The sequence below is a fragment of the Tiliqua scincoides genome, chromosome 14, assembly GCF_035046505.1.
Source record: "Tiliqua scincoides isolate rTilSci1 chromosome 14, rTilSci1.hap2, whole genome shotgun sequence".
NCBI lineage: Eukaryota > Metazoa > Chordata > Lepidosauria > Squamata > Scincidae > Tiliqua > Tiliqua scincoides.
In genome coordinates this window covers 12,978,226-13,000,599 of record NC_089834.1, presented here as the reverse complement: position 1 = coordinate 13,000,599, position 22,374 = coordinate 12,978,226, and the positions used below count along the sequence as shown (strand labels likewise).

At 54.0% G+C, this 22,374-nt stretch overlaps 3 protein-coding genes across 4 annotated transcripts in view; 1 reads left to right on the top strand and 2 right to left on the bottom strand.

The window, feature by feature from the left end:
- Window positions 1–598: 598 nt before the first annotated feature.
- On the bottom strand, window positions 599–11,351 carry SART3 (spliceosome associated factor 3, U4/U6 recycling protein). 2 transcript variants are annotated; one of them, XM_066609642.1, is made up of 19 exons: window positions 10,964–11,351; window positions 10,271–10,397; window positions 10,072–10,176; window positions 9,709–9,893; window positions 9,101–9,206; window positions 8,799–8,923; window positions 8,254–8,409; window positions 7,642–7,780; window positions 7,222–7,329; window positions 6,537–6,614; window positions 6,167–6,225; window positions 5,941–6,050; window positions 5,586–5,698; window positions 5,263–5,339; window positions 4,874–5,045; window positions 3,767–4,233; window positions 2,871–3,023; window positions 2,136–2,326; window positions 599–1,726 (listed from the first exon to the last, which is right to left on the bottom strand). In XM_066609642.1, exons 1-19 carry the CDS (start codon window positions 11,201–11,203, stop codon window positions 1,543–1,545), a joined length of 2,895 nt encoding a protein of 964 aa, XP_066465739.1. In that variant the 5' UTR covers window positions 11,204–11,351; the 3' UTR covers window positions 599–1,542. The 2 variants fall into 2 exon arrangements, with proteins under 2 accessions (XP_066465739.1, XP_066465740.1); XM_066609643.1 differs by having other exon boundaries at window positions 3,767–4,230; window positions 10,964–11,350.
- Window positions 11,352–11,547: 196 nt separating this feature from the next.
- Window positions 11,548–14,605, top strand: ISCU (iron-sulfur cluster assembly enzyme). Its single transcript, XM_066609644.1, has 5 exons — window positions 11,548–11,684; window positions 12,528–12,641; window positions 12,789–12,899; window positions 13,148–13,226; window positions 13,740–14,605. Exons 1-5 carry the CDS (start codon window positions 11,577–11,579, stop codon window positions 13,835–13,837), a joined length of 510 nt encoding a protein of 169 aa, XP_066465741.1. The 5' UTR covers window positions 11,548–11,576; the 3' UTR covers window positions 13,838–14,605.
- A 4,656-nt stretch (window positions 14,606–19,261) lies between these two features.
- Window positions 19,262–22,374, bottom strand: part of TMEM119 (transmembrane protein 119) — a 7,176-nt gene continuing 4,063 nt past the window's right edge. The window contains exon 2 of the mRNA XM_066609877.1: window positions 19,262–21,305. Coding sequence (XP_066465974.1) covers window positions 20,354–21,280 — 927 coding nt within the window. The 5' untranslated portion in view covers window positions 21,281–21,305 and the 3' untranslated portion in view covers window positions 19,262–20,353. The remainder of the gene's footprint in view (window positions 21,306–22,374) is intronic.

Below are 22,374 nucleotides of genomic sequence, written 5' to 3'. Positions count from 1 at the left end.
GTTCATCTGTTGTGATTAGCAAGACAGATATTGGGGCCTAGGAGCCCAGCCGGCTTCCTCCCTGCATGCAGGACTTCCTTCTAAGTCAGGGGTGGGTCACAATCCAGACGGGGAGCTTGCCCTCACCCTACACCGGTTGGTCTGATTAAGCAAACTGCTGTTTGTGGGCAGAGGCCTGCATTTGGACTCCAGCTACACTAGGTGTCACTATTACAGGATGGTGTCACTGCAGTCTTATCTGGGTCTTTGGGAAGTCAGGGTTCTGCAGATTACTTCTCTGAGGAGGCCAGAACACTTAAGTTTGCCACCCAGGGCTCCCTGCTGGCTCAGACCAAGAGTCCGTCTAGCACCTTAGCATTCTGTTTCCAAACGAGGCAACAAAGGTGTCTCTAAAAACCTACAAGCAGAAAACTCAGGCTAATACAAAGCTTAAGGTGGTCCACCAATTCAGCCCATGAACTTCTGGCTTTAACTCTGGTCACCGCAGACAGCTTGGGGAGGGCTGTATTAGACAGCATCAGGCATACTTAAAACATACTTTGTGGCCAGCAGGCCAGAGCCCAATGTCCCTCTCTCAGCGAAAGAACAGGCCTTGGGCTGCTTTCAAGAACGGTACTTTAATGAACCCAGGGAGGGAGGAACAGAAGCTCACACTTCACTTGGTGTACAAAACAGAAACCTGAACAAACCAAACACAATTTCAAAAAAATCAACAGTGGTCAAGAGCTGGAGTAGTCAACTGTTTGGCAAACCAACAGTGATGCCAAGTGGCCACAGAAACAACAGGGCCAAGCTTCGCCCAGTACACCCTTCTAGGATCATGTCCAACAAAGCTGAAAAATAATTGTTCTGGCATTTACAAAGTACACATATATATATATACACACACGTGTATATTTAAAAAAACAACAACACAGACCAACTTGAGCTATTAGCAGGAAGGGTTTAATACAAATTGCCTACCCCCTGCTCCCCCAGTACTAAAATAGGCCATTATGGTGAAAGTTACTAGCATCTGCTATTTATAATAAACTTTACACAGGTTGAGGAGGAGGAGGAGACGGCACTGCCACAGTGTCTGGGGCGCCTCTCTCGCAAGTGGGCTTGTGTACAGGAGTACTGTGTCGGAGAAGCCGCCAAGGCCACCGGCCGGATCCGTGATGGCGAGACTGCTGCAGCTTGTGCAGTCGGCTCTCACGGTCACCTCCTCCTTTGTTAAAGAGGCTTCAGAAAAGAAAAAGAAAAAAACCTCCAGAAACCTTCACATTGTTCCCAACCTCTAAAGTGAGTTCTCTGCACATCACCCCTCAATATGAGGGAGCGTTTTAAAGATTTAAAGCCTGACTTCCCTCTCCCACCCCCATAAAACCCCCCACACCATCATCTTTGCTCTCAGAGGGGAAAAAAGGAAACTATTTCATCAACGATGCACAGCTCAGTGGGTATGGAAGTCCAAGAGAATGGCTGTTTTGCTAGCAGGGAAGGGCGCCGCCTTGTGGCTCCGGACGGCAGGCACGGCCCTTCCGCCTTGGTCAGCACAGTTCATTTGTTCAGAAGCAGCCTGGCGAAATCTGCATTGGACATCTTCTTGGGCTCCTCTGTGGAAAGGCAGGGGGTCGCTGCTGCGGGGGCCTGGGATACCCCGTTCTCGGCCTTGGCTGCAGAGTTGCCTTGGCGCTGCAGAGCGCGAGGGACCATCGCCAGCTGCGTCCTCCCTTTGCCCCGCCTTGTAAGAGGAGAAAGAACAGGTCCAGGGTTACAGTCAGGAACTTTTGCACCCTTGCTTGGGTGTAAGGATCAGGCTGGGAATTCTGTGCTCAGGCTCACAAGCTGCACCCAGCACAAGAGAATTCCAAGTCCTGTATGAGAGAAGCAAATGTTGTGGGTTCCTCTACTTTGTGCTAGTCCTGAGGACACACACACACACACCCCTCTGCCTCTCTGGCCTTGTGTCATGCACACTTAGTACACGCACCCACCCACCCAGGAACTATGGAGAATGGGCATTCTGAACACAAAAGAGGCTTTTGCCCTCACACCACATATAGCTGGCTCCTTTGTTACATCCGTCCTCGCAGAATTTGTATTGCTGCAAAGGGAGACTGTACATGATGTCGATGCCCTGGCATACTCACGCGCCATAGATCTGCCGGGGGACCATGGACTGAGTGGCTCTCCCTGCACCTTCGGGCTGGTCTGAGAATTTCCGGGCAGGGGGGTTGCTGATGGCCACCTTGATGACGTGCTCTCTGATCGCCAGGCCGTCCATCTTCAGCACGGCCTGGGAGGCCTGCGCTTCAGTCTCATACTCCACGTAGGCCAGACCCTGACAGCACAGACAAGGAGGGCACTTAGCAGAGCCTCTTCGGAAAGAAAGAACAGCCTCCAGGAACAGAATACTTGGGGCAAGTTGATGGGCAGCAGGCACCCTGCCCGAGGGCACCTGGAAATTTTCATCATGGAAACCAGGAGTCAAGTCCACTACCATCCTGCGCCCAGCGCTCTGGCAGGGTTACGGGGGGGAGGGGGGAGGCAGCTGCTAAAAGGATTACAGAGCTAAATTTAAACTCTTGGAGCACTTTGGAAAAGTGCCATTCAAATTATGGCTTCCAGTTAATGCAATTTTAGTCCTTATGGTTGTTCGGTTGTTCCAAATGGAAAAGTAGACGGTCAGATTCACAAACTAATAAGGACCTTTTAACTTATTACCAGCTTGTGCTGCTCACTTTTCCTGTGGCAAAGGACGTCGCAACAGCTGCACATTTAAGCAGTTGGCAACCAGTCTCTTTCAACGGTCAACTTGCGTGCACAGAACTGCCATGACACCCCCCCCCCCGGGTCCCCGCCTGAGAAGCGGGCAGCCAGCGTACCTTGGGTTTCCCAGCTCGGTTGGTGACCAGCCGGATATCCTTCACGTTTCCGTGGGCTTTGCAGGCCTCTTCCAGCTCCTCCTTGGTGCAGGAGAAGGGCAGGCCAGAGATGAAGAGCTTATGCTTCTCTAGGGCAGTGCTGTACTTGAAGACCTGAAGGACAGAGAAGCAAGAAGCCAGTTTCCTTTCAGCCCAGCAGCTTCACAAGGCCTGAGATCAGACTTGGATGCCTCTAGCAGATGGGGATGAAGGCAGAAGAACCCATATGTGTTTGTGTGCGGGACCCCAGCTCTCACATACAGACATGTCTGTTTGTGGTACTGCATAGAGCTCTTACTGCTGAGCGCAAACAATAAGAAAAATGACACACTGAATTCTCACCTAGGCTCTCTCCAGCTGCACATGGAGCACATGCTAAGAACTGACATTTATTGCAGATGCTTTACTAAGCATTCGGCTTCTTGTTAGAGTATTTATATACAGCTTTCCAACAACAAAGTTATCAAAGTTTGCATAGCAAAAAAAAAGACAACAACTGAATCCTTACCACAATCTAAACACAAACCAACCAAAGCAATACCAACAAAGAGACCCTGGAAAAGACATGCTGCTGGGGGGGGGGGGGGAGAGGAATAGCGACTCTCTCTCTCTCTCTCTCGGAGAGCCCTGGAAAGGTGTCTCTGGCCAGCTAGTTCTCAGTATAACTGCAGCCGACTATGAGCTGGCCAAAGAGCCACCCTTTTTCGCCCAAAGCCCTTGGGGAGAGGCGAGGTTTGCTGGGCCAGAGCAAGAGGTGTCTGCCATAGCCGGATCACAGCCTCCTGCCTGCAGGGAGCAAAGACCCTCACTCTCAGGCTTGCTGCTACTTCCTCCTGCAGCCCTGGGGGGAGACGTACCTTGAAGTCGGGGTTCTTGTTCTTGTCCACGCAGGGGGAAACAAACATGGGCCTCCCCTCGACACGCCTGCGATCCAGGCCGAGTGCCTGCAGGGCAGACTTCTCGTCTTTGAACTCCACGTAGCAGTAGCCCCGGAAAGTCCCCTTGTTGCTGAAGATGGGCCGGACTTCGGACACCTCCCCACAGCTGGCAAACAGCTCCCGCAGCTTCTCCTCAGGCTCCGCCATGCTGTAGGAGAGGTTGCTGACGAACACCGTGACGCTGTCCTTCTCGCTGTTGTGCAAGACTCTGGGGGCGTCTTTCCACTTGGGGGCCCCGGGAGCTTCCTTTGCTTTGCCGTCTGCTTTTGCGGGCACGTTTCTTCCGAAGAGCCCCGTCTCCGTCTCCATGTCCTCGACCTCCTCCTCAGCCAGCATGTCGCCGCCGCCGCCACTCTCTCGGGGCCTCTTGCTGGGCTGCTCGGCTGCTTAAAGAAGAGTACGCCACTGAAACAGTCCTCGTGGGGACTGCACTTGCAAGGCAGAGGCAAGTGTGGGATGAAGGTGCAAAGGGAGCACCACTGAGGCCTCAGTTTCTAATGAGCTTTTGTGTGCTCCCACCCATGGGTGGGGCTTGAAAAGAATGACTCACAGGCAGTGGGCAAGATCTGTCAGGGATCTGCACCCTAAGCACACTGGTGATCTAAAGCCAGTTCTGCTCAGAGGGACTCCATCCCCCAAACCATGTCTTTCTACCTGCGCTACAATTCCCATTGTGGGGACCGCAGTAGGGCAAGTGGCTGGATTATTTCAGATGCGTGTGATGCTCTACCCCTGGCCAGCCCTACCAGACGCAACAGCAGCCCAGACCTCCTTCTCCAGAGGGAAAAGGGACCACAGAGACAGAAGCAACCAGGAAGGCCTCTCCACCTCTGCAGGCAGGGCAGCCCTGAAGGCAGCACTTGCCAGAAGAAGGCACTGGGCCTCCAGGACAGCCCAAACCTGTCTACCTCCCTCAGCGTGGCTGGAAGAGCAGTGATCTCCAGCCACAGAGAGAAAGAGCCTGGAGTGGTCTGCAGGCCAAACAGGAGGCCAAGGCGGGGCTGATCGCTCAGGTGGAGAAGATACCTTCATCTTCCTGCCCCCAAGCCTCGCCGTCGTCATCGTCGTCCACCTTCCGCTTGTCTCCAGCCTTGGGCTTCTTGGACTTTTTGGCTGCCCTCTTCTCTGCCCGAGACTGCTTCCTCTGCTCGGCTCTCTCTTCTTCCTGTTGTGAAACCAGGGCTTCCTTCTCGGCAGCCTGCAAAGCAAAACGCTCTTCGCACCAAGAGAGAGTCTCCCAGCCCTCTCCTCAGCTGCCACCTGTTTGCCCCGGCAGCTGGGAGAGAGGCTTGCAGCAGAAAAGCTAGCGCTGCTAAAATGACTGGCCAGGGACTCTGCTCCGGGGCAGGTCTCTGAGGGAACCAAAAGGGAGTCCCACGTTTCATTTCAAAGAAGAGATGGAAAGAACTCCTGACCTTGACCCTCTGCTCATTGACTCGAGCAAGGCGATTCTCCGTTTTCTGCACAGCTGCGTCCCAGTCTTCGAGGCTGCCTGCAAGGGAGAGAGAGCACAGAAGTGGCTGCAGAGTCCCTCTGCACATTCTGCAAACACCATTCGGGACCCAGCAGGCCTTGCAAACGAAGAGCCGCAACAAGCCCAGTGGCTGCCTCAGCAAGCCTGAGCACCGAGGGAATCCTCAGCGCAGGATCCAGGAGGGAAGCAGCACGTTTGGGGGCTCGGGATGCGCCCTGAAGAAAAACCAGATTCTAGCTCCCCTTAAACCCCCGAGCTGCTCACCCTCGATTCTCTCCAGCATCAGCAGCACCTCACAGACGTGCTCCGGATAGTCACTCGTGCACTGCACGGCCCGGTGCAAGGCCTTGCGACAGTGCTGGGTGTCCCCGTGAGCCCTGCGAGCCGAGGAAAGAGACAGTGAACAGCGTGGGGGTTGCAGGAAGATGACCACACCAGATACAGAACAAGACAGCAACCGCTTTGAGACAAAACTCAGAATGTCGCAGCTGGGGCCTGCCAAATCGCCGCCTCCTTTCACCAGAAAAAGTTAAACAAGGAGGGGCTTGCAGGTGAAGAAACCGCAGCACAGATGGGAGGACCAGAGGTCAGCCCTGCGCGAAGGGGAGGGAGCTCCTACCGCTCTAGGTTATAGTATTCCAGCCACATGTTGGCATATCTAGCATTTCCTTTCGTCATGATGCTGTCCCAGAGTTCTCGTGCCTTCTGCATGTTGTTACACAGGCGAGCCTGGACGGGAAGAAGGCCGCTCAGCATTAAGAAGGTGCGCACAGAGCCTCTCCACACGCACAACAGCCACTCTCGGGTCCCAACTCCCTCTCCCCCCCCCAGAGAAGCAGCGTTACCTCAATCCTCGCCCAGGTCTGCATGATGGTGCAGGAAGGGTCCCCGCTCTCGCTGAAACCTGCAGGCAGAAGGCAAACAGAGGCCGTTCATGTACGTTCCCTACTGCATGCAACCGTGCTGGGAGGGAAGCCCATGCTGGGGGCACTGGAGGCCACTCCAGCAGGGCCATCTCAGAGCAGGGCACTTCACCAGAGCGAACACACAGACCACCAAGGACGCAGGTTAAGCCAAGGAGTCTGGGGACCACTGCTTCAGCTCACTCCCAGGCCAGGCACAAAGACTGGCTTCAAGTCCTGCCAGAAGCCTTCGGGGCTACGCACCCAGAGCAGAAAAACTTATTTGGATGTTTAAGTCGAAGCCCAGACTTACGCTCTTCCACTTCTTGCTTCAGGTACTCTATCGCCTGGGCGAACGCCGCCCGCAGCTCCTCCAGCTCCTTACTAGAATCTGAAAGACACCAAGTGAAGCAACGGTACAGCCAGGACAGAAGCAGCAATGGCAGAGTGTTCGGTGGCACTGACCACAGGCACTCGCAGTCAGGATTCAGAACCGCCCTCTCGAACAAGACCACGGCCAACCACACAAGGAGAGCGACAGAGTCTTCTGCACAGACAGGCAGGCCTGGGAAAAGAAGCAACTCCCTCCACAAGCGACACACACAGCAACACAGAGGCCCTTTTGGAAAGCCTGGAAGAGCTGAGATTCAGCGTCCCACTCCCCCCACTCTTTTCTCAAACACACTGCAGTCCTTCTCCTGTTTCCCCCAGAGAGCAGTTAAGGTGGGCCAAAGGCCCACTTGCAACCCTGCAGAGGCAGAGAATGACAGACAGCATCCTAACTCTCCAATTAGGTGTCAGGGAGCAGGATTCCAGTCTAGCCGACTCCGTGACGCACCAGCGTTCTCTGCGCAGCTGGACATTTTGTACGAAGGAGCATTCAGTCAAGAGAGCCACAAAGCTGCAGGTTGAAGCCAGAACGGATTCAGCAGCTCGCGTGCCAAGTCCCACGGCCACCATATGCTACATCAGCACTCCAAAGCCAAGCACACCCTTACCTTGGGAGAAATCCACCCTTCTCCGCAGGTAATCCAGGTATGCCTGCCAGATCTCCACATAGTCTGTGGCCTGGATGAAGCCGGCATTCAAGGCCTTCTCAAAGGTCTCTATGGGAGCAAAAGAAAACCAGGAAGCATGAATGCGGCTCTGACGGCTTCCACAAACCTCTCTTCCTTCCCATGACTTGCAGGAGGTCATTTGGCTTCTTGAACTGGGCATGGCAGGCTCTGGCCTTCCTCCTGGTTCCAGGTGGGTGCCGGCCGGCCTCGGCCAGTCGGCATCAACAGCCCACTGGTCCTGGAGCAAGAGGCGGCAAGGTGTCCTCTCAGCCATCACTGAGTGAGCGACAGAGGGCTGGGCAAAGGGTTCTAACCCTCGAGGGGCGAAAGACTTTGTGGATTCCACGCGCCTCTCTTTACCGGAAATCAGCCGATGCTCCACCTGATGTCTCTCCATGGCCAGGAGGTACTGGTTCCACAGCTTGACTGTCCAAGGGCAATTCCGGACGGCTCGCTCGTGTGCAGAGAGCACCAGCTCCTTCACCTTCAGCTGCCTGTCCTGGGAGACACAAGCCACGGATTAAACCCAGAGCTTCACGTTTCCCTCAATTCCACAGAGGAAAAACAAAAACCAGGACTTTAGTTCTTTGCAGCCACGGGACAGAGCACTAAACTCCCACTTAGAAAAACCCATCTCATTAATGGCCTGCTAGGTTTCTAATAAATAAAACTCAAAAGCAAGTTTCTAGTTGTTACGGAGAAGATACGCTTGAAAGACAGCTGCACCAGCTAAGCTCTCAGAAGCCGGAGGAGCAGCTGTGGGGGAGGGGGGGAGATCTTCCGTAGCCTGTGCAGTCCCTTCCCACAAACAGAAGAGCCAGAATTTTCGGCATAGGATTACCTTGGTATGGAGGGGGGAGGGAAACATTTCAACACAGTCCTAACTAACCAGCAGAGCAACTGGCTCTGCTCTTTAAGCAGCAAGGAAACTGCATCCCGCCAGGCCAAAGGCAACCTGCCCTGACCCCTTACCAGGTACTGAGTGTAACGGGCCCACAAGTCCGGCACCAGGCAGTTCTCGGCCAGGGCACGCTCATAGGTGAGCTGGATGCGAGCCGGATCGCCAGCCTTGGTTTCAAATTCAATGTACGCCTGGTATTCAGCCAGCTTTGGCGTCTCGGCTACCAGCTGGAATTCAAGGAGGAGATAAAAGAAGCCGTTTCAGGCCATTAGAAGTGGAATGGGTAGCAAAACGCTTAAGGGCTTAATCTGTACTGCACCCGGTTTGGAAAGTGCAACTCGAGGACCACCCCCATGATATCCAACCTTAGCTGTCGGTTCAGAGCAGCTTACAATATCCACACTGATCACCAAGACACAAGCTAAGGCCTAACTTCTTGCCTGTTCTGCAAGACTTAGAGGCCAACGCCAGCCAACCCATCTGAGCAGCAGCAAAACCACAGGCTGCACCCACATTGCTTGACAAGCCAGGAATTACTTCGAAAAATTTCTTTCCATCCCCGACTCCGTTTAGTGACAACCAAAATACCAGCACTAGGCAAGTGAGAAGTTCCTACCAGGGCCTCTTCGTAGGGTTTATACTTTTCCATCTGTTGCAGAGCCTTCTTGTAGTTTTTGATCGCCTGTTCTGGGATTGCCTCCTCAGACCACTCCTCGTATTCTGCGTAAGTCGCTTCCATGTCTAAACAACAACAGACACAAGAATGTCTAAGCAGCAGAATCTCCTGGTGCGCCATTCCGAAGCATGACCAAGAGCAGCCCTCCCAAGTCCAATGGCGATGGGGCTCCTGCCAGCACATCACCCCGACGCACACAATCAAGTCCCAGGCTGGGGTCAGGACAGTTCACACATTCTTACCCAGCAGCGGGACCCCCAGCTGGCGCCTGAAGAGCGCATGGATCTTTTCTAGCTGCACACTGATGGTCTGCTGTTGCTCAAGGGACGGCACACTGCCAGCTGCTGGCTGCAAAGAGATAAAACCACAGGAATCAGTCCAGCAGCCTGGTGCAGAAGCTGAACACTCCTCACCAAGAGCGGCTTCCACAGGGCTAGAGGAGCCTGCCAGGAGCTTCTTGCAGAGAGGAAAAACAAGTCCAGCTTATCAGAAAGCATAACACATAAGAAAAAAGGTTAAAACCCTGAGGAGGTTATGCCTTCGTTCTTTGTCTGGCTATTTTATGTGGGGGCGTGGGAGTGGAGACCACCTTGAACAGCAGACTCCTGTCTCTCTGGCCCCCACCCCTGCAATCCTCCCTAGAGAAGATCTGGCAACTGGCTACAGCTCAAAAGAGTCTCAACACTCTCCCAACACATTGTTAAGGATCTATTTGCCAGGCCCTTGTGAAAAACCACAGTCATGCGCAGACAAGCATCTCAACCACTAGGGCTGGCTTCCTGCCTCACCGCCACAAAGCCACTCCCTGTCCCAGTCTAAACTCAGGACAGAAGAACGCCAAAACACTCACCTGCACCGTTTCCAAGATGGCATTCTCAAATTCCCGATAGGCCTCCCAAATAGCAGCCCCTTTGATCACATGGAGGCCGACGGCGGTGAGCGCCCTTTCGAAAACAGAGCGGACCTTCTCGATGCCTCCTTCTTGGCCAATGCCACCGATTGAGTACTGGGCAAACTCCAACCAGATTTCGGGACCTGTGGAGGAGCCACAGAGATGTCGGTTCTACAAGCAAGGCAGGAAGAGGACCTTGCATTGAACTAGAGAAACAGACTAGAAAGAACGCAGATGGATGCACTTCCCAACCAAGGTATGTTCAAGACAAGGCAAGGGCATCGAATTTAACCAGGAAGAGTGCCTCTTTCTGCCACTTACAGAGGTAGTCTTTCACAGCTCTCTCAAAGAGATCGTAGATCTTCTCCCTCTCAGAGGTCTCTGCAGCCATCCGGATCTCGTCCTTCAGCCAGTCTAGCCAGATCTCTGCAGAACACGGGGACAGGCAACAGTTCCATGGCTATGAAAGTTACAACAAGCCAAGCTGGAGGCTCCAGGGTAAGGTGAAGAATCCACCTACCTTCAGTGAGGGGAAAGAGCTCGCTCATCTTCTGGCGAGCCCTGCGGAGTCGGACTAGCTCGCCTTCCTGACGCAACAACTTGATCAAATCCAGGTGACAGTTGTAGTCAAACGCATTGATGGACAACTGAAGGGGGACGAGAAAACCATGTTTTACCTCTGAGGTCAAAGTGGAAGCAAAGCAAAGCTGGCATTTAATCATACATAACGTCAACCGTTGGTTCGTCTGGATCAACCCCCTGGCAGTAGCTCTTCAGGCAAAGAAGCCCCACCTGGAGCTGCTGCCAGGGACTGAATCTGGGACCTTCTGCATGCCAAACAGGGGCTCCACTGTCCTCCTCCGGCCTGTTCTCACAGCACTGTGGCACTGAGTTCCACAGACCCTTCCAAAGAGGCAGGCCAGATGACATCACCACGTCCTGTGGCAAGGAGTTCCACAGATCCTTCCACAGCTGCAGGTGCAGGATCAACCTGCCCCCCCCCGTCTGGACGAGCCCCTGCTGCCAGATGACCCTCCCCCCCCAGGGAGGCTCTGTCCAGGAACCCCCCAGAGGCACAGCAGAGAGACTCCTTCCCCCCAGGGCAGACCAGCCTGATTGTTCTCGTACCCCATTGGACAGCCAAGGGAGGGTCGCGGCCAATCACAGCAGAGGGGCGGGGCTTCCCGGCGAAACCCCGCCCCCAGACCCTCACCTGCTCCTCCAGGCGCTGGATCTCGGCCTCATTCTCCTTGTCCTCGTCCTCGCCGTCCCCGGAGGAGTCCTCGGAGTCGTCCCCGCCTCCGCCGCCGCCCGCGCCCTCCTCGGCCTCATCCTCCGAGTCCCCCGCGCCGCGCAGTTCCTCCTCCGCCGCAGCCACCGCAGCTCCGCCACTCGCCGCCATCTTGTGCAGCGCCTCAGACGTCGCGCAAGCTCCGCCCCCTGGGGGCCTCATCGCCCGCCGGGTCGGGGGCTGTACGCAGAGGTGCCTGACTGAAAAGCCCCGCTCGAGGCAGGCGCGGCCACGGCTCCGGCCACGTCCCGGGCGCCCAAGGCCTCTCCCATCCCGCACGGCTCTGAGTGGTGGGAAGCGCGGCGCTGTGCCGGAAGGGCGGCTGTTCCTGGGCCAGTTGGAGCAGGCACTGACTTAGACAGTCCCACGCGGGGGCTTCGGAGAAGGTCGCTCCGATGCGCTGTCGCCAGGATGCGCGGGAAAGGCAGGGCGGGCCGCCATGATGAGAGGGTCGCGCCCTCGCCGGCGCGCGCTTGTGACGTCCCTCGCGCGTCGCCCTCCCCGTTCTTGGGCTCCCTGCGCAGTACCAAACAAGATGGCGGCGCTCCTGTCAAGCGGTGCGCGTTCCGCGGCGGCGGCCGCGCTCCTGAGGCCCAGCAAGGGGCTGGCGCCGGTGGCCCTGGCCAAGGCCTACCACGAGAAGGTGGGCGGGGAGTGGGCCTCAGTCACAGTGGCTGGGAGTGGAGTCTCTGCCCCGCAGGCGCTCCACAGCTGCATGGCTGCCAGGGGCCTGGCGGGGGGGGGGGTTGGGAAGCTGCTAGGGGGGCTGCCAGGGGGGTGGGAGCCTGGCAAGGGGCGGGTGGTCAAGGAAGCGGGGGGGGGAAGCTGACAGAGAGGCTGCCCCCGCCCCGGCCCCCTCTCCCCTCTCCTGCTCCTCTGGCTGGACTGTAAGCCCTTTGGGGCAGGGGACCATTCCTGTTCCTCTCACTCCAGCCCAGCCTCCTTGTTGTTGCAAAGCAACTGAGGTCTGCATGTGACTTTGTGGTGACAAGTATTTCTGAGAGGGAGGTGTGAAGGAGCAGCGTTTGTGGGCTTGGAGAAGGACTGAGTGCAGCAGGAGAGCTTCTGTCAAGCAGCGCGTCCAGCAGGTGGCAGCCGGGGAGCCTTTTCCGCCTGTGCTGTCCCAGCAAGGAGTCCATGGAGAAGAGCCGCCGGGCGCTTATGTGAGGCCACAAGCAAAGCATGATGGACTTGCCCTCTTCTCTTGCTTTTCCTTGGCCTCTAGGCAAGGAAGAGAGAGGTTCCATCCGTCATCTCTCATCTGCCTGTGTCACAAACAGATTTGACAATCTAAGGCTGCAATCCTAACCACACTTTCCTGAGAGTAAGCCTCATTGAACAAAATAGAACTTACTTCTGAGTTAGGATTGTGCCCTAAGCTGTCAGAGAAGGGGGAGGCTGCATTTGAGCACCCCAGTAAACTGTGTCTCTTTTGGAGTCTGTCCAAGATGTGTGGACCTGCCAGATCTTTGCCCTTCCCTTCTAGGTTGTCGACCACTATGAAAACCCGAGAAACGTTGGTTCTCTAGACAAGAGCGCGAAGAATGTCGGGACTGGCCTGGTTGGTGCTCCGGCCTGCGGAGACGTCATGAAGCTGCAAGTAAGTGAATTGACCTCAGGGTGCCATCGCTTCCTGGGCAGGAAAAAACCCGTCCACTTGTTGCCCTTTGTGCAGTGCTCACAGGCAAGGTGAGCGCTTTCCCCAAAGCTCAAGGTTTGGTAATTGATGTCATTGAAATGCCATCAGATCCAGGTGGATGAAAATGGAAAAATCATCGATGCCAGGTTTAAGACGTTCGGCTGTGGATCAGCAATCGCATCCAGTTCCTTGGCTACCGAGTGGGTGAAAGGGAAGACGGTAAGCCCTGCCTGTTTGCAGTCTTTGTTTTAGATAAAAAGATCTATATTTTTCCCACTGCTTGGATGCCTTGACGAAAACAGCATGTTCTAAGGAGGGAGGGTTTGCACATCGTGTACTAAGAGGGTGATAAGGTGAAAGTCAGCTGCAGAATTGTGGTTAAATTGAGCGAAAGTGTATCCTTGGAGGGTTGCAGGAAAGTGTTGGTGGAAAAGGGAGGGCTGAACAGTCGTACTTGCACTTTTCAGGTGGATGAAGCCTTGAAGATAAGAAACACGGATATTGCGAAAGAGCTTTGCCTTCCCCCGGTCAAACTGCACTGCTCCAGTAAGTCCTGTCTCTGTCCAGCTGTATATCTTGTCATTGAAAGTAGAGGAAAATGTTGCACAGCCATGCGTGTATGTGAAGCCTACAACCCTGATGTAGGCTTTCTGCTCACTGCCCCTCCCTGCAAAAGACTCCTTCTGTGTGGCTCGGGAAGCCCCTGTTTCCCTAAGGGGACAATACTGCTTTGCTTCAGGGGGCTGTTCTAGAGATCATCATAGCATGAAAACAGCTTGGAACATCTAGAGAGCTCTACAGGTGTGAGTCAGTGTTTGGTTCAAAACAGAAAGGTTCTCCAAACGAATGCCTTTTGTTCATGGGGCCCTAAAATATTTGATGGTTACCCCAGAAGCTGGTCCATGGGCTGGTGAAGAATTGTGAGGGGACTTGCTAGAAATGGAGTTCTTTTGCTGGAGTCCTTTGCGCAAAAAAAAAAAGTTCACTTGAAAAGTTTTTTCTGTCCTTAAACCAGCTTAACTGTTTTGTTTTTTTCCTTCTCTCTCCCCCTCCCCCCAGTGCTGGCAGAAGATGCTATCAAGGCGGCCTTGGCAGATTACAAACTGAAACAAGGCCCAAAAAGCAGCGAGCCAGACAAAAGCTCATCCACCGCATAAAAGTCTTCTGTGCCAAAACAGGACAGCCTGCCCCTTCCCCCTCCTTTTCAGCTGTAACCTTCAGTGCAATTACAGTAGGGAGCCAACTCACCACCTCCGTGCATTTTGGAAACACGCACAGTCTCGTACGCACAATGTCAGACCAGGCATTTAACACTATTGGGGCAGGCTCTGGCTACCGGAATGTCATCCTGAGCTTTTAGCTAGCCCCTGTTCTTTGTTCCTTCTTGTGTTGCACACACCTGTGAAAAGATTTCGGCACAAGAATTATCGCTTGTGATTCAGCATGAGATTTATGTCTGATGCTTAGCAGTCAATCATCTCAGGCCTTCGGTGTTAGAATTGAGTAAATATGGTTGATAGGAAAAGGTTCTCTCACTCCTGTGGAGGTTGGCAGTCTACCGGGGGACTTAAACTGCCTTGAAGTTGCAAGGAGCACCCAAGACCTTGCATTCTGAGAGAGTATGGGCAGGTCTGCAGCCCTTTGTTGTCCTGTTCCCCAGGCAGGAAGAGCCTCATAGCAGGGTGCTCTGGGCCTGCATGTGGGAAGTCTTGAGAACTCACTGAGATGGGAGATGTCCAGTGGGCCTGCGGACTGGAAGAGCGTAGAGGAAGCAGCAGGCTGGAGGGCAGGGTGTGGGGGACGACCTCCACTATCCTTGTTTTCCAGTTTGGGCTTGCAGAAAGGAGTGTGTTGCCTTGAAAAATTTATGAACAAACAGGGTTTATTTTGTGTACAGTAGTTGCAATGTAAATATATATCGAGAGAATCTGTGGTCACTTATTGGAGTCATTTGTTTTCTGTGCAACTTTTTCTTTGTGCAGCGAAGAAGTTGCACATTTCCTTGTCTGCCATGCGCGACATCCCTGGCTTTTCTCTAAGCCCATTTCTGAAGTCACCTGACAGGCAGTGGAGAGGAGTCACTGAGTTTTGGTGTCCCTGGATGGTTTTTGGGCGGTGAGACTGTGCCAAGCATATTTGAGGTATTATGGGCAAAGGCCCAAATGGATAGCACAGCTGTTCAGCATTGGTTTATGCTGAGGGTTATGGTGATGGCCAAGCTGTTCGCCATTTGGAATTTGCCATCAAGCTCTTTTGTTCTCACTGCCCTTCTGGGAAGGGTCTCCGGACTGCTCTGAGCTGTGCCAACCTGTCCCAGGATTGACTTAAGAGTGGGAGGCATTCCAGCAGCCAGCGATCAGGTGGGAGCTGTGTGCGAGCCCAGCGGCTCTGCAGCCTTGGTGCGAGCCAGGAAGGGCTTGTCGCTTTTGTGAGACGTGCAAATATTTTTCCTCCCCGTGCCAAACAGTTGCAGACCTAATGAGGCCTGCGGTACTTGAAGTAATTTATTGCCTGCTCAGATTTCTAACCGAAACGGTTCCACAGCTGCTCTGGCGTCACGGCTTATAAGGACAGCTGGGTGCTGTGAGCACTGCACATCTAAAGCTATTTCCCCCCCACCCACCCCCCGCCGCCAATGGATCCTTTCTCAAACACGAGAGGCTAAAAAGTGTTTTTTTTTAAAACCACATAATGCTCCTGCCAGGTCTAGTTTAGAACACTTCTCTGAATAGAAGAATGGTTGACTCTCAGAATGGAAAGCTCAGAGCTCTCTAACTGCTAAGCCACTCGTTTAAAGAGATGAAGTACACTTTTTGTTTTTTGGTGCATCAAATCAGTTTCAAGGTGCCAGTCCTCATTTTAAAAGCTCTCCAGCCATCTGTGTCTTATGCCTTTTCAGTCCTAGTTCATAGTCATAGGCTGCCTTTCTGCCAACTAGCACCCTGAAAGTCACCCCAAACGTAAAGCCATAAATATTGATTGACGTTCAGCAGCTGCCCTTCCTCCGAGAACTGGAGGGCGAAAGCAGATGTGGTTCCTCACAGCAGCCCTGGGAAGTAAGGCTAAGAAAGCACAGCCAGTGCAAGGTGAACTTGGTATCTTTTATGTCTGAAAGGGGATTTAAAGCTGGGTCTCCCTTTCCTAGTGTGGTCCTCTGCTGGAGAAATGTGCCGCCACAGAGAAGGCCCTGCCTTGGGGGGGGGGGGTCAGTCTTCAGCACGGTAGAATGTCCAGATAAAGGCTCCTTTGTACAGCAGAGCCTGGCATGCTATGGGTGGGTGTGTTTCGGAGCATGGGAGATGGATCTGGCGCAAAGGAGTGCAGTTCTCCTGTAGCAGCTTCTTTGAAACAAACACAAGCCGTACAAGGGAACATTTCTGGCCATCATCTTGCCTTCCTGCCCCACACAGTTGGCGCAGCAAGCCAGAAGGTGAAATCTGTTGGGGGAGAGGGTGCAGCAGCTATGGAGGAAAGGGGAGTCTCTGCCCCCACTCTCCTCCCTCCTTCTTTTGCCACTCCAGACCAAGAGGATGAAGTACAGCCGAGGTTGGTGCACCGCCAGGTAGAGGCAGGGAGAGGCATTTTGTGCAGTCCTCTCCAGGATTCAGGGGTGGGCCTTGCCAATACACCTAGGTCCCCAGCGACTGCTTGAGGGTGCCCCACACTGGCCTAGGGCTGCAGCCTTCCCACCAAGCCCTAACTTGTTTTTCCCTTTGTCAGGTCCAAAACCGACCTTGGGGGAGGGGGTGTGCTTTGCTTGTGCGTCTGCTCACTGGAGAACACAGCACCCGCCTCAGCCTTGACGGCAAGGCCCGACCCTGTGGACGTGGCCTTGCTTGGCTCGGGACAAAGCAAAAGCATGACGGAGAGCACCCCAGCTGCTACCCGAGGTGTTTATTGCCTGCACAGAGAAAGGGAAGGGGACAGCTTGCCCCAAGATGTTCTGTGCGGCATGTAACCTGGGCCCTATGCCAACTGTTGAGGAGCAATAGCTGTGGGTGGGTACTGCCTGCCGCCCCTGCCTGTGGGGTCTCCGGCCCTTTGGGGGCATCCTGTTGGAAGAGAAGGAGGGGCTGTGGCTGACCTGGCCAAGCTTGTTGGTGCTGCAGAAAATGAAAAGCTTTCCCAAGCCCCTGAAAGGTGCAGACGTGCATACAAAACACTGATTTGGGACCAGCCTCCACTTTTAGTGTTCTGGGGCTCAATTCTGAGCCAGGTTCAAGGCACTCCTGAGCTTTGAGGGCTAGGTGGAGCCCTGGTTCTCTGAAAAAAGCCTCTGGGGTGGTGCTTTTCTTTGATCCAGGTCAATCCCCTCCTTCCTTAGCCATCAGGGTGTGCAGAAAAGGCTTCCTGAAGGGAGTGGAGGGGTGCTTGCCAGAAATCATTGCCAGTTGAGGCCTCTGTTTGTCTCTGCCACAATCTTAACTGCATTTCAAAAAGACCTCCAAAGAACCCATTTCCCAGCCCTTTGGCATCACTAGCCTGTGGCAAGACTCCAGCAGCCAACAGAAAATTCAAAATTAGGCCTGGCTTTTGCCTTTTGGCCCAAGTATTCTGGCTATTTCCTCTTTTAATCCCAGGAGAGAAATAGATTCCAGCACAGCTTTTCTCGGGTTTCTTTCCCCAGGCATGGCACAGAGACAGTCGACACTAGAGAGACGGCCCGCTAGAAGGGGGGGGGTGAGAAAATCCAGCCTTCCCGGACTATTTCGGAAGTTGGAGGGAGCCAGATAGACAGTGAATCTGTCAAAGGACAAGGAGGGGGTTGGAGCACAGCTGAGCTGCACAGTGGCAAATGCATTGCCGTCCTTCTGCTGGCGTCATCCCACCCAAAGCACAAATGCCCTGCGGGCCGGCTGTGGAGGTGCCCTGGATTTTGGTGAGGGGTCTCAGCATTTGCAGTTAGCAAGAAGCCTTCCAAATTCCAGAGCCCTTCCTTCAAATGGCCACTTGTCTGGTCATCTGCGGCACATAAGGGTGGCCTCCAGGCAACCACAGAAGCTCAGCTTCCTCAGTCTTTATGTCATCAAGAGTACTGCCAGTACCAGCGGCAGCGGTCGTGCCAGTTTGCCAGCAGAGCGCGCCATGTGCTTTGCCTTGGCGCCAGCATGGGCTGGGGGCTCCATCCACCCTTCGTGGCTCACAGGCCACGACTCCCCATAGGCCGTGACAACAGCAAAACTACAGAGCGCAAGACGCACCCTCACGACTGGTGCTTTACCCAGGTGAGACGACCCACCCACGGCCCAGGCCCAGCAGCCCACAGGCCAGCCTAGGCACTGAAGCAGGGCATGTGAATAAAGACTTTTCAGAGGGCTGCATGAAGGACTCCCCCCCCCCAGCCTCTTCACTAGAGGGGGACTTTTTCCCCCTGCTGAGGAATGTGATTCTGGGCACCAGCTTGAGATCCAGAAGCAGAACTTTGGTCCAGACTGTGCAGCCTCTGTCGTTTTTCGCATGTGCCACTTTCCCAAGGACCACCTTTTGTCGGTCCCAGCTCAGCCACCAGAGAGAGCGCAGCTGTGCAACAGCTGTGGGCTGCCAGCCTCTGAGGCCTGGCCCTCCACTCTCCTCCACACTTGCTTTCCCAGGACATCCCTGTCTCCTATGTAGGAAGAGCCCATTCTTGGCAATGCGCCAGGAGGTCTTGGCTGGTCCGCTTCTTACTACTCTGTGTGGGTCAACCAAGAGTCTCACCACCTTCTCCAATGGAGCAAGAAACCCCAGGTTTACACACACACACACACAAAACCATGGAACATGCAACCTGGATAGAAAAAAGAAAATCCTTTATTAATAACTGAAGGTTAAACTGGAAGGGAGGAAAAAAGTTAACATTTCCGTCTGCAGTTCATGTTTACTGTAATTCAGGCTGGTGGGACTTTTGCAGACCGGGATTGCGGGGCTGAGAATCCAATTGTCCATCCCTCTTTCTCTTCTGCAAGTGGTTTGCAATTTGAAGCAACCAAGAGGGCTTCTCTGCAGCCTGCTCTTCTTGCCGTTGACGTCTTGGCATTCCTGTTCCAGAGCTGTCCTGGCATCCCCTTCTTGTCCTGCATTTCCATATTCACACATGCTGGACCTCCCTTTCCATCCCCACGGGCTAAAATGGGCTTATGAAAAGATCTACTCACTTCTTCCGTTCTGAAAAAGTGGAGGTTTTCTGCATGACACGACCCCTGAGTGGGAACAAACCCCTCCTGTTGACTTTTCACACACACACCCCCCAAATGGTTCCCTAGGGATGGATTCAGACTCCTCTCCCATCAGACGCTGAACCTGCAACTGACGTGCAAAATACTCCTGAATGTGGACAGGAGGATCCCTTTGGGGGTTTAACTCACCACTGTGCACACCTGTGTCTGTGTTTCAGTCCGGCTGTTTACTCTCAATAATAGGGAAAAACAGATTCGGCTGGAGGGGGGGCTGTTTTCAAACAAAGAAATCAGCATGGGGTGGGAGGGTTCACCGTCTACCCACCCACCTTTTTCCTGGTTCCAAAATGCTCCCACAAACCCAGGTGCGCTCTCTCTCTTTCTCTCTCTCTCTCTCTCTCACACACACACACACCAGTTGGGGAAGGACACACCTGGAACCCTGCAGGGAGGGGGAGCAGTTGGAGGGGGGAATTTGGAATGAAAAAGATGGGCATGGTCTTTGCTGCCTTCCAGAGCTGCTTTTCCTTAACAGAAGCAACCAACAGAGTGCAAAGACAGACGCGTGTGTGACCCATTTAAACCCTTATAGGGAGTCAATCAAGTTCAGCCCAGGACGAGCACAGCTCCTCAGTGCCCCAATAACTTGGGCTTCCTCAGCCACCCCCACGTCCACCACCTGCCCAATGAGAGCTGGCCTGGCAGCTCAGCCAGCCTATTTCCATTGCACAACCGCTGCGTGTCAATGCAAATGTACCTGAACCCATCCAATATCAGCCCTCAAAGATCACAATATAATTTTGTGTGTCGGCTAAGGCTACCAACAGCATATCTTTCGTCATGTGGACGAACCCGATTGCGAGGCACACCTTCTGTCGTCAGTCTCCTGGGGCGTTTATGAAGCCAGCCAGTTCCCCCCAGGGCTGCTTCTTCAAGACTTGTTGAGCACCAAGGAAGCGTGACATGGTCCAGCTGTGATGCACAAGAAGGTCTCCCTCTCTTTTCCGACTGGCCCACAGAGGGAAATCTCCAAATATCACAGCTGGAAATTTTAAGGTCCCTTAAAAGTCCTTCAAAGTAGAAAAATGAGCCTGGGAATTTAAAAAAACAAAACAACAAAAAACTGGCGCTGGAAAACACCACTGATGTTTTTGGGGGTTGTGTAGGCCTGAGTGCACGGATGAGTGTGAGATGTGTTCTAACCCAGGCTCACATCAGGATGTTCAGTCCCCTGCTGGCACACTGGGCTCCGAGCCCACCCTGCAAGCCTGGCGCTAAATAATTACAAGTGGCTACATTTAGCAAGTGCCTAAATAATTACAGCGGAGCAGTCCATTACGGGAAGTCCGTGGTGTCCTACTTCTAAGGGGGATTCCTCCATGCTGGAGGTGGGCAGCGTGTCTTCCGTAATGTCCTGAAGACCTCGTGTTGCCCGCTTCATAGGAAATAAGTCCAACAAGGGTCAAATGCCATCAACTTTCAACGAGTTGGCGGTCAACGAGGCCGGCTCTTCAGCCTCTAGTTTCCTGAGGCAAGAGCTTTGGGGGACGCTGAAGCACCTGGTTCTTCCTTTTCACCTTCTGAGTTCTGCGTGACGCACTTATCAGTACCCAGGGATTCCTTGGGCTCGTCAGGAGATGGCGCAGGGGTTGGCGCAGGGGTTTCCTCCACCTGCTGGCCCTCTGTGGCGGGTGAAGCATCCTGACTGTGGGCCTCAGCCTCTGCTGGGGTGCATGGCGTTGGCGTCTCCGCGGGCTGCTCGGCCTTCTCCCCTGGACCGTCCTGTTCTGGAGAAGAAGGAGCCTCTTCCTCTTCCTTCTCACTGTCCTCCTCCTCCTCTTTAGCTTCTTCCTCTTCTGCTTTGGCCGGGCCGTCCTCTATTTTTGCGCTGTCTCCGTTTGCCACCACCGTTTTGGTTGGGGATTTGAGATTCTGTGCCGCGGCCAAAATATCGGCCTGGAGCTGCTTGGAGGAATCGACCGGTTCTTCTTGGTCAGGGTTGGGGGCCTTTGGGGGGACCTCGCTGAAGGCCTTGGCCCCACCTGACTTGTCACTCTGATCCACGTACTTCTTCTTGGGAAACGACGAGGGGTAGTAGGCAGAGGCCTTGTGTTTTTGCCGGACAATGACAGCCGCGCACACAATGAACAGGAAGATGAAGACCAGGGAGCCCACCACAATGATCAGCAGCATGTACTTCTTGAAGAAGTCCACAATCCCATCCAGAATGTTGAGGGAGTTGGAGGTACCGTTCACACGGATGTCGACCGAGGTGGGACGCGTGCCGACGGTCGCGCTTGCAGGGGGCGGGATGGAGGAAGACCCTTCGCTCTCTCCACTCCCGCCATTGTCCTCCAGAGCCGGTTGCTGGATGTGTGTAGACCTCGGGGCGCACAAGGGGACCATCAGGATAACAAACAGGCAGAAGGTGGTTGTGGCAGCCATGACAGTGGCCGGATAGGGCTAGTCTCTGCAAAAAAAACACACAAACCAATCCAACGGATTTGTTATTCTCATTTCAATGGCACTTTTGATGAGCACAATAACACTCACTGCTCTGGAACAAGCCCCTCCCTCCCCGCCCAGCTCACATGTTGGGAATTGGGGCTGGCTGTAATCAGCAGGAAAGGCTCTTTGCACATGTTCAGAGGTCCTCTTGTCTCTGTTCATTGCCTCATGTATTCCACAACTGTGTGCTGAAAACAGACCCTGGAACGAAACCCTGTGGTTGGCTGGTGGATAAATTCCTGAGATTTGAGATTTACAACGGAAACTGTTACACAAAGCTCAGAAGGCAAGCGGAGGCACGCAGCCCCCCCCTTGACCCAGCCCAGGGTTTCCTTGACCAACTGCTAGGCCTGGAGCAGTGACAGCAGCGGTTCGAAAGAGGCTGCTCTGTTTTGTGTCTCCGTCGACAAGATGCACCCAGCTCTTGTTGGCAAGCAGAGGACTCTCTCTAGCCTTTCAGAAAGTTCCGCCTTCAGTCCTCAACGGCCCCCCAATCAGGCCCAAGCAGTGGCCTGATAGATCAGGGGATGTCACTCTGCACGTGCTCAGAGGATAAGCATGCTTCCTGAGTTTTTGCCTCCAAACACCCTCAGCGGTATCCAAACCTTCTTTGTGAATCCCAGACACTTCTTCCCAAAAGGGGCCTCTTGCCAATTTTGGAAAAATTCCTGCAAAACTCTTAACTCAAACCTGGGGTGCGGTTTGACCATCTAGTTTTGCCTGCAGCCAGACCAGCTGGGAATGTCTGAATGTGGGGCCAGATAGCAGGGAGACCGGGAGAGCCACACACAAATGGCCGTGGCTGCGTCAGACCACGGTCAAGTCTGTCCAGCCCAGCTTCTGGCTTGCACAATTTTGCCCAATTAATGGCCCGGTTTTGCCCAGTTAAGGCCATTGCCTTTGTGGACCACAAAGCCCTGTTCTCTGCTGACCTGATGCTCAGAGATAAACTCTTTCTGAACATGGAGGCTCCATTTCGCTATCATGGCTAACAGTCACTTGAAAAGGACATTCCCTCCGGAGGAATTTCA